Below are 11,247 nucleotides of genomic sequence, written 5' to 3'. Positions count from 1 at the left end.
AGTTGAAACCATGTCAATATGAAGAGTTAAGAATCCCATATTGATGTACTGGTTTCTTGATTTATAGTTAATGTCACTGTTTATCTGGTGTGCATAGACTAATAAAGGTGCAGTTAATATTTTTTCTACAACAATCCTGTTTTATTTAACTATACACAGTAGACAATTCATTTTTATTCAGTTGTCTGATTGTCATTTTCCTTGAAATGACAAATATACAGCTTTAATTTGAAAAGAAAAAAAAGAAAACAAATTTATTGGGAACCAAGTTGCAACCTTCAAGGCTGAAAAATGAAGCCAGTGCAAAGTGCCAAAAAAGGCATCTCTTCAAGAGTAAATCCCCAAATTCCCCCCTGTCCTCCCTTTGGAACGCTACTGCACCTCTGTATATATTTTTTTCCTCTTTTCTAGTATGTCTTTTTCTCTTAACATGGTATGTGATGGCACACGCAAAAATACAATTGATCAGTAGTTTCAGGTCAAGTTAATTTATTGACAGATAACATTAAAATTAAAAATTATGCAAATCATAAGTTCTTCAACAGGGAATCCAAACCAAAAGTAGAAATTGCCATATTTACAATGGAATATGTAGCAATGCTTATGCAAAAAAATCCAGATTTTACATGTGATAGTGTATTTTCTTTGCAAAAATGAGAGAAAAAAAACAAAACAATGTCATGCTTAAAAAACACTTTTCTTTGTTGGTGTTTCATATATCAACTGTGATTGTTTTTAAACATTAAACCATAAAGAACGGTGAGACATTAATGAACAGACATTCTTATAAAGGATTATTTTTTGGTAACTTTTTCCTCAACGTCATCTTTTAAGCTAGCCGTTCCATGTGCTGAGAAGTCACAGGGTGATGTTGCCCACAGACAGATAGATAAACAACATAAGAAGGAAGAGACAAGTGAATGGTTTCAAGCCACCTCATATGACTGTTGGCCCTCCAGGAAAAATAAAAGCAGTTCCTCAGAATGCTGTTAGAGCAGAGGTTCACAAACTAAAAGTTGACTGAGGACTAATCAACTGAAGTCATACCTTAACGTGCAGAAACATGAACAGGCATACAACACAAGTGCCTGCCATAAAATCTCATCAACACACTGTTAAATGTTACAAATTTCATCACTTGGTCTTACACTGGCAACTTCCACTGACAAAGCAGCCTTTACATTGTTGCTTTTACGGTATATCCTTTACACAAAGGTAGGTCTATATTGCAAGCTAAGCTGGCTTATTTATTGTTTATATGTAGAAGTTCACATTAATTATTTAATGTGCATTATTCTTATTCCAAAATGACTGTACTTTGGGGGTTTCCACATTTAATGCTGTGATACTACAATACAATCACACTTAATTAAAAGAAGGGGGTCGTGCACACACACAGATAACCCCCTAAATCATATAAAGGGAGCTCACTTGAGACTTGTGATGTATTGTAAATATTAAGGCTCCAAACTAAATGTTGCCTAACATTGTCATTGTCCCTCTTTTTGCCATATTCTACATCACACTTAGCTGAGTCACAAAAGGTTGTGTACGCATGGTGTGAAGAATGTTTATATATATATATAAATGTATATATATATATTCAATGCGACTCTTCAAATTCTATTGCATGATGTGCAGCCTTTACAAAGCAAACAAGACTTGGAAAAAATGTTTTTGTTATACTCCTGGAGTAGGTGGAAAGGTGGATATTAGACTAGATGCAATTGAATGGTGTGCTGATGAGGACACCATTCAGTCTGCAATTTCAAGGTCCAGTGTGTAGGAATTAGTGGGATATTTTGGCAGAAATGCAATATAATTTACCATGTACCATGAAACTGGTGTTTAGTGCTTATACATGTTTAAATCACCTGGTCCCTTTTTTTGAAGAGGAAGAGACCTCTGCGGATAGTTTGGCTCACATTAAAATCCTCCTGAAGAGTGAACACTTCAGGAATTCTAACAGGGAAAAGTTTTACCTGGTTGCACTCTGCAATCTTCACTGCAAGATGCAACAAAATCCCTCTATATTGTACACACTGCTCCTTTACATTATTTACCATACCAGCAAGAACCTGACTCTGTACCACATGTGTATGGGTTACACAATTTAGGACTAGCTCTTTCCTTGTGGAAAACAGTGTTGCTTTGTTTAACAAAATACTGCTTGCCAATCCTTGATGCAATTTCAGGAAGAATTACACAGAAGTTACAGTTTTGCAAAATTATCAAAACAATCTTAGGTTTTTATATTAGCTGCATTCTGTTAACTTAATCTAAATATAATTGTGCACTGCAGTGTCCTTTCCTCCTTTGCCAATACTTGATACACTGGTTCTTCTAGCCCCAAATGGGACAGCTCAGGTTGTTTTGCTGGCATGCATTGCAAGTTTACAGTATTGATTCTGATGCAGTGGAAACAAGAACAAGTCAAGGTGATGGAAACAAGAATGAGCAGCATCTCAAAGGGCCAGCAAGCCAAAAAACACAAAAACCTTTCATCTTCCAAAGACAACTTTTGTGAAATTCCACATTTTGATTTTGCCCTCAAATCTCTCTGCTTAGTATTGTTTCTTTGACATCTAACACAGTACTACTATTGTACTTGAATGGTGTCATATCTGTTGTGTTTTTCTGAAACCACCCCATGTGAACAAATCAAAACTATTCTTTTAAAATCCTTTCCTATTGGTATCTAATGTAGTAAAATCCATGTGTGAACAAACAGAGCAAGTTGATATTTTCCTCAACATATTTACAAAGAATAAAGAAATGAACAACAAAAGTTGAATGTCAGACAGGAAAAATCTGCACCTAACTGACACTGGTGCATTGTGTGGAAAGAAAAGTGGAATGAATTATGATAGTCAAGAGTTTTTGGGTTTTTTTGTTTTTTTTTTTACAAATTTTCCTTGAGCCATTTAATATAGTTGTCTGTCATGCGATGTGCAATCAGGAAGTCAGTTGGCCACACGGTGAACATCAACCCTCCATGAAATCCTGTGTCATAGTGTTCATGTGTCACCTCAACGCCAGCAGCACGGAGCCGTGTGACATACATGATCCCATCATCTCGGAGAACATCATACTCACATGTCAGAATGTAAGCCTTGGGCAGAGAGCGTAATGCAGTGTCTGGAACCAGCAGGGGTGATGCTCTCGGGTCAGCAAAAGATGGAGATGGTCCATCCATCCCAGCTGCCTCCCCTCCCATGCCCTGCACCACAGCAGGAGCACTATAATTGTATTTTTTGTGATATGTTTCTGGCAGAAAAGCGCTCCAGTTGACAAACTTCAGCAGGCTGGAAGACTCAGGATTGTTGTGGGTGTTGGCCATCATGGCTCTGAAAAGGGCCTTGTCACTGGTGAAGTACTCACTCCAGAAACGCACCATGAGGGTGCGGGGCAGAATGGGCATGTCCTGGTTCTGCTGATAGGAAGGCGTGTTGAGATCCAGAGCCTGCATAACGGGGTAGATGAGTGCTTGGGCCTTCAAATGAACCTGTTGTCCAGGCTCTTTTTGTAACTGTGAAGACAGAAAGAGAGAGATTGCCAAATAATATTTAAACGTGTCTTAAGAAATAAAAGAGCAACATCCAACTACATATACAACTCATGGCTGATTTCAAAAAGAGTTGCATCACCCTAGTGTTCTCTAAGTTTGATTGATAGATAAGAACTGGATTGATGCAACAGTGCAGCTCTCCTCTAAAACCTACTTGCCGAACCAGCCTGTATGCCAAACTAAAATTACCACTTTGTGGTTTTATGCCTCTGCAAACCTGTCAAGTTGCATCTATGTCTGTAAAAACATGGTTGCTTTACACCCAAGAGAACACGGTCTCAAGGTGGGCACCCAAAATTAGTCTCACCAATTCATCCTCCCCTTTTGTTGCTTAATGTGACTGTTTCCTAGTGGGCACAAATGCTATATTGCCAGTCCATACAAGTATAAAAGACAACCACACACAAACATGTCTGAACAATATCTGCATATAATGGCTTCTGTTCAGCTTGGAGAAGCAAGAAAGCAGCTGTAGACCCTTTTTTCTTATTACTTCATTACTACTAGAGCTGAGTGCACTCATTTTGAAAACACAAACAGTTTTCTTACTTAAAAGCCAGTTCTTGAAGCTCAAAGCTAAGGGGAACTTCTTATATCTGGGAACATTAAGGTAAAAGATATACAGTGACCAACCAATTGCTCAGCTTGACCATCTTAATAACTCTATAAGCCTCTAATGCACACAGAATAGTATGTTCCTTGCCCCATATGCCCAGTTAACTCCTGTACCCCATACCCCATTCTCCATAGTGGCTGAGGTACAGGATGCAAAGGACATCATCCTGACCTTAGCTTGCATTGGTCTTCCATGCTAGCACCAAAAGGCTCCTATAGTGCAGGGCCAATATAATGATCATACAGGTTCACGAGAAGAAAAGTAAAGTCATAGTTGCTGGAGAAACATATTGGAAGAGTTGGGAGAGTGTTGTCTTTATAGTGCCAACGTCCCTGATGCTGAATCGGCTGGTATAGACTCAGTACATGGCCTGCAGGCAAACTTTTGTGTTCACTGCTGCAAAATCATTGCGATACAAGTTTCAATTTCAGCTTCACTCTCGTGCCATTACACTTGCATACAACACAACGTGGTCTTGTCATTCCAAGTATTTGTACTGTGTGTGAAACTGTACAAATACCCAACTGTAATTTGAAATGGCCAGTTCCCCATGGTTACTGATGTTATGATGAGTGGCTTCAACTTTATTTTATGACACTTCTATGGTATAAACAACTAGAACAGCATACTTTTTTTTATCATAAATTAATCTGAATCAGAAAAAGTTGCTTAAAAAGAAAATAATTGCTTGCTGAGTAGTTGAGATCCGTAAGACAGAGTAATACTGTACGTGATAGGCAAAGAAAGAGCTGGTTCCTCATCTTACACCCAGCACAGAGAACAAGTTATTTCGGTCAAAGGTAATACAATACCACAATGGTTATCACAAACTGGTTTGTTAACCTTGCCACACTTCTTCATATAGTTTAACAGAGCTGACACTAAGAAGAAAAATAGATTCAGTACCTGCTGGGACACAGCAGCTGCCAGGTTTCCCCCAGCACTATCCCCAGAGACAGCAATACGTTCAGGGTCCACAGTGTACTGGGCCAGCACCCCCTTCTGGAGGAAGTGTTTGACCACACGGTATACGTCCTCATATGGCACAGGGAAATGGTGAGCAGGGGCAAGTCGGTACCTAACAAAAGCAGATATGTAGTTGCAGATTAAGGGCTAGAGCATAAATAAACATGACCTTTAAAGATTACATCTGCACAGACAACATTTTGAGCCAAGAAAAATGTCAACACATTGTCAAGGGAAGTAACCAGATCATCAGATATAAGGCAAAGTGAACATGTCTGTTAAAACATTTACAAGCAGTAGATTAGGCTTTTTATTTCCTTGTACCACGTTTGGGGAAAGAAATAAGTGCATAAGATACATAAAGCATCAGAAAGTTCACACCACATTTGTTGTTTACTTATTTGGCACCACTGGCATCGTATTTGTGAAAATGCACCAATTGACAACTTATAGTATAAATAAACTGATATCATTTTGATATAAATGGGCCAGATACCTAAAACTGACTTATTCTTATTTGCAGTTCTATTAAACACCACTATTCTTGCGGATATATCTTCTAGCATAGGTGCAAAATCAAAAGAAGTTGGTAAAATAAGGACAAAACTCTTATCCTCTTGAAATGTTAGTTAGTTAGTTAGTTCCTCAACTGAAATGTAAACCTGTAATCAAATTACATTGATAAATGGCAATCAACATAACTTAAAGTTACATGATAGCAATAGCCATTGTAATGTTCAATCAACAAAACAATTAATGAGATTGCTAAACCTTTTTAATGTATAGATTGCCTTGAGCCACTACTCATTTTTATACTAATGCTACAAGCATGAATGCATTACTTAATGTTTTAGACCTCTTAAGATTCATATTTTTCTCAACAGGTGAAAGCTAAATTCTGAGCTAAAGTTGTATGTTCTTAATTCTTTTGGGCTTTAGTTTATAAGCCAAGTGTTACACATAGCCGACTGAGATTGTGAAATGCTGGAATTACTCATTGAACCCTTAACACATCACAGACAGGAATTTGGATGAGGCAGGTAAAGCAATACCCCAAATATCCCAAGACACCAGAGCATGACTCCACTCTACCTCCCACTGTCAAATACTGTATGTCAACACTACAATTATACACACAAAAACATAAGAATGACAAGATGACTAGTCTTGAATTTGACACTGCTGACTGATAAAGCTAAAAAACTGTATGAATTAGAGGGAAGAGAGAGAGTATTGGCAAAAGAAAGTTGCAGAGTTGGAGCCGGACGTGCCAAAGAACAACAGTGAGTGTAGCTGTGTCAGGGAAAGACCGGACGAGACCCAAATGAAAACCTGTTAGCCTCACTCTACTGCATCCTCACTTCCATCTAGCCTGTGATTAATGAGGGAGGACAGGCACATATGATAACAGAAAAAATGGTGTGTGGAGGCTGAGTGAAAGAGTAGGAGGGAACACTTAACTATGAATAATACAAATAAAACAGCAGTGTGTGCAGTGTATTACGGTAGCTACCATAACTGGCTATAAAAAATATGAAATACTTACTCTACAGAGAGAACCACTGCATCTAGCTCCATGACAATTTTTCTGGCCAGGAGATCATATGGACTCATCCCTGCATACACAAAGACAAAGACACAGATCAGAACAGCAACGCTGCAGTATCACAGATCAACCTACCATCTAGTCTGGCGGTACTTCCTGGCAAGATTTGCAATTGTTACAACCATTCAACAGATTGCAATAACAGCATGACATGTGTCAAACTGCATGTCATGTCTTTACATTTTGGATTAGCACGGGTAACCACCCTCCGAGGTTCCCACCGCTCCAGCAGACGGTGTGTTATTTTCCTTGGGAAACTGTGAAAGCTCTGTGGCTTGTGTCTAATAGTTTGTTCATTATTTATGTTCCTGTCATAAAAGCTGTCACTGGGAGTCTATATAAAGCTAGAAAGTCATTTGTCACATCAATTTCAGAGTACTTTCTCAATAAAATAGAATTACTGTGTGATGAACACATCATAAGAATATGTTTTATCCATCCTTCCATCCTTAAAAGTCAGAGTCATAATTCTGGGTGATAAAGGAGAACACAGGCCTGCCTCTCAACTTACTGGAACTACCCAGACACCATCCTCCGCCGTGCAGGTATATGACAGCCCTCCTGAGATCAGAGTCACTGCCCCTCTGCTTTGGCTGGTACAGCACCACCTCCACTCCATCAAATTTCTCCTCTGTCACCTTGACATGCTCGTCAGACACAGGCACTACGTTTTCAGCCAAGGTAATGAAATACATTACCCCCATGTAGTCCTTCAGCCCCAGTAATTCACTGAGGTCTGCCTGAAAAGGGAAGCATGAGATATATAGACAGACAAATTACATCATCCATTACTGTTCATCAAACCTTAGCTATTACATTATACAGTAAAGTTATTGTAGGCAATTTATCCTATGTAAGCACCCTGACCAAAGCTCAAAATATTCAAAACAGAGAGAGTTAAGACAGTAAACTATGGGGCCAATGGTCATATTACAGAGACAGAGAGGCTGTAGTCATGTCAGTGTTGCCTGTTAAGATGTAAACAGTCCTCTACAGTTATTTGTTTTGAAAAGTCGTTGCTAAATGACACGTTATAAAAGCATGCCTCATACTCCATTATGTCTCATGAAGCAGGGAGGCAATGGCTGGCATGAGGTTTATCAGCTGATGCTCTTCTACTGTGAACACAACACACTCACCAAAGAGTCATCCACTCCAAGCTCTTCATACAATCAAGCACTCGGTCTTGGTATGAGTGCTTGGTCAGGAAAATATTAAAACAACAACAAAAAATACCAAAACAAACAAACACTGACACACACCGATTGAGGGAAGTGGCAAAGACAAGTTCAGCAAGGTAAATTTACTGTTTTTGTCAGTGGAGTCTGTCATTGATGTGCTTCATTTCTGGTTCAGTTTTCTTTTAGAAAAAAAGGCTGTCTGGAAGTAACAAGCATACAACTGGATAACTGAGACTTAGGGCATACTGCACAAGTTAAGTGAGAATTTGTAAACTGATGTTTTAATATTGTTTTGTTTTTTTATAAATGTGGACCCCTATTACTTGACTTTATCAAGAATTATCTCCATTTTTAATTCTTCATTCACCAGAGGTATGCAAGAAAAAAACAAGTTTGCTTGAGGAATTAATGTGACACAGGGTAAGTAAATGATATACAAATGATTATTGCGGGGGTGGAGGTGAAGCATTCTTTTAGAATAAGAAAAAGTCTAATTAAACAGTTTATAGTAAAAGCTTGTAAAGTGACAAACTGTTCAGCATTCAACTTGTAAAAATATCAAAGAGTCACTGAAAAAGGCATCTTCTATAAATGTCTACATTTTCCAAGAGTAACATCTCATTAAGATGTAAAACACATATTGCAATTACACCATGAGCAGGATCAGTCACTAAAATGAATGGGAGTCTGGTCAAGGGGTATACTTTTGGCTGTACAATTTAATGGCACAAGCTCAAATAAAAGGCTTGCCTCTGCAGTGCATTAGATACATTGTAATGATGAAAATAATACTTTATAATGTTTTATAGTAGACTAATGAGAGTCTATTCTCCTTACAGCACAAAAAACAATGCCCTGTTGTGTTAAAGCCTGCACTTTTGTCCACTCAGTCTGGAATATTTCTTGACACGTATGTAACACTCAAACTGTTGCAACATCTTGAATGGACTAAGTATGCCGACCTTAAAGGTGTTGCAAAACAAAGCCACTACTCATCTGTACAATATTATTATAGCCATGTTTGCAATGAATAATGTTTAACACCTAGAGAGCCATATCAGCCGCATCACAATGAAGTAAACGCAGGCGACTAACGGCTATAAACAGAGACTAGTTTAAGGTCTATTATTAGAACAGGTGAGCAGGACTATACAACAGATGGATTAGCATCTGACATAATCTGGTGTAACAAGCATGTACATCCACATCAGCAAAAAAACAATAAAGGTTTAAACTGCCAATTGAGAACAAACAAAAGCAAGACAGTTTGCATATTTTTTTTATATTTAACATTTGACTAAATTACATAATCTTGTATTAAAATAAAATCAGAGTTGCATGTACATTCACCCACATTGCCAGAGGGACTTATTTTCAAAGTAACAGTAGTAGTACTAGCAGACAAAGATAGCTTGTAAGAATTCAGTTTTTCCTTACCAGGTGGCTGAGACTTCTGAAGAAAGAGTTGGTCAGCATGAGTTTCCATCGCTCGTCTATCTCCTCGGGAATGGGCTCATAGATGTAATAAGCGGTAAAAGAGCAGAGAGCGACGAATACAATGACGCTTCCAAACCTCATTTTACTCCGAGCGTCCCCAGCAACTGACTGCAGGGTTCAAACACAAACAGGCTGCGAGTTGCGCTTGTCAGCAAGTCACTCCAGGGTGCGCGACAAAGCTTGCGCTCGGAATTAATTTTGGATCCAGACCAGCTAAATATGACACCACGTGTTTGGTGTCATTTGATAGTTATCTGCGTGCATGTTTGGAGCTTTTCTTCGCCGTTCGCGCGCGATCCGTAATGCATGTTTGTCTCGTGGAGCCGAGGAATTAATGTAAGTGTCAGTGATATGGAGACAGGAGCGCGCACCCTGCGTACTCACGAGGCAGAACCGTCCCACCTTGGCCCGCACTGCAAATTCCTCAGGTGCCTCCTGAGCGTGTAGTGCAGCTTACACAGGACGCGCGGCTAAACTTTGTGCCCGATTCAACTGATGCTTAAATATCACAGCGTATGAAACAACAGTGCGTCCATCTTTGTTTTTCCCCACAATGTTTAAAGGTAAACTACTTTTAAAGGCCATAAATATTGTATTGTTTTTATCTCGCTCCAGATTTCTGCAGCTGACGCACAAAGTGTCAGCTGTGCGCTCCACGAGATACCCGTCTTGTGCTGATCCGCCTGTGGCTCCCGGGTGTTTTCTGTACATCCGAGTCCCCTTAAAACGTGAGAAATCCACAGAACGGACTCACTGTGCCTCATAACCCCGGGGCTGCAACATAAAGAAGTGACTGTAGTGCAGTTAAGCAACTATGGTTGCAAGGCAGCCTAAGCTAATTATATTATTGGTGACAGAGCCAGATGAGAGGTCTCATTTCCTGCTACGACTGACTTCCAAAGCAATATGACTCTCTCATGCACTCACGTTTTGAAAGGACCTTGCACGAGGAGCTGATTCAGTACTGCAGGAGTTTGAGGAATTTTTTCCTCACAGAACATTTTCATTTTGTTTAGTTTTGTCAGTTTCATGCCCACGTCAAGGCAAGAGGCACAGCATGCATGACAGCATGACATTTGTGTGGGTAAATGGGTCCACACAGGTGTGAGACAAATGTTATTTGAAGCATAATTCATTTTCACAATGGGCACTGAAAGTCGGTAATTACTGACAAACCACAGCCATATCAAAGTTTACAAAAGGAAAAGCCTCTTAGCACATGCACTATTCTCATATGACAGCGGGGTTAAACCCTTCATAGAAAACTTCTGGCACTCATAGTTTTAGATGGAGAAACAATGCAGAGATTTGAAAGTAAAGCCGTGATCAAAGAGAGGGCTCTTTTCTCCGTTCTGAATGTGAGTTAGTTTGTGTTATACGTTTGCCTGCATGCTTCATCTCAGAAACCTGAGCCACATGCCTCCACGTGACTTTGTATTAACCTCTGTGTTATGATCCTTTCAAACTTTCTCTCAGTCAAGCTGGAATTTGTAATTGGCTGGTGTTTAGGAGCAGGCAAGTGTCTCCTTCCATCAGCCATCAAACTCTATTGAGATGCAATCTGCAGGATCCTGGATGTGACGGCGGCTCGGTGAAAGCCTCTGTGAGACTGATCACTGCTGAGCAGTAGAATACTAAATCTCTCTTCTGAATACAAAATTATACTTCAGACACTCTGGGATTCTCCCTGGAATTTCCTCCCTCCCTTTCCCCTCCAACCATCGGCCTCCACTTCACTTCTGAGGGGGACCACCTCAGTTGGTTAGTAAATCTTTCATGGGGCTCTCTTCAGTCTTTGCGTCTTGTCAGTTGG

At 39.5% G+C, this 11,247-nt stretch overlaps 1 protein-coding gene across 1 annotated transcript; it reads right to left on the bottom strand.

Annotated features, from left to right (window-relative positions):
* Window positions 1–472: 472 nt before the first annotated feature.
* Window positions 473–10,292, bottom strand: aadac (arylacetamide deacetylase). The gene is made up of 5 exons (XM_042487342.2): window positions 9,375–10,292; window positions 7,268–7,496; window positions 6,697–6,766; window positions 5,091–5,262; window positions 473–3,529 (listed from the first exon to the last, which is right to left on the bottom strand). Exons 1-5 carry the CDS (start codon window positions 9,513–9,515, stop codon window positions 2,903–2,905), a joined length of 1,239 nt encoding a protein of 412 aa, XP_042343276.2. The 5' UTR covers window positions 9,516–10,292; the 3' UTR covers window positions 473–2,902.
* Window positions 10,293–11,247: the final 955 nt, after the last annotated feature.

Source organism: Plectropomus leopardus, chromosome 6 (genome assembly GCF_026936395.1).
Source record: "Plectropomus leopardus strain MGB_pleo_1.0 chromosome 6, ASM2693639v1, whole genome shotgun sequence".
Classification (NCBI taxonomy): domain Eukaryota; kingdom Metazoa; phylum Chordata; class Actinopteri; order Perciformes; family Serranidae; genus Plectropomus; species Plectropomus leopardus.
The sequence above is the reverse complement of the archived record's forward strand: the minus strand, read 5'-3'. Positions and strand labels throughout refer to the sequence as shown.

Coding starts and splice junctions, on each gene's coding strand:
- aadac (XM_042487342.2), bottom strand. CDS start 9,515: ATGAGGTTTGGAAGCGTCATTGTATTCGTCGCTCTCTGCTCTTTTACC. Junction 5,263..6,696: donor GCAGTGGTTCTCTCTGTAGA/GTAAGTATTTCA, acceptor TGCTTTTGTTAG/GTACCGACTTGCCCCTGCTC. Junction 3,530..5,090: donor CAGCTGCTGTGTCCCAGCAG/GTACTGAATCTA, acceptor CTGTCTTCACAG/TTACAAAAAGAGCCTGGACA.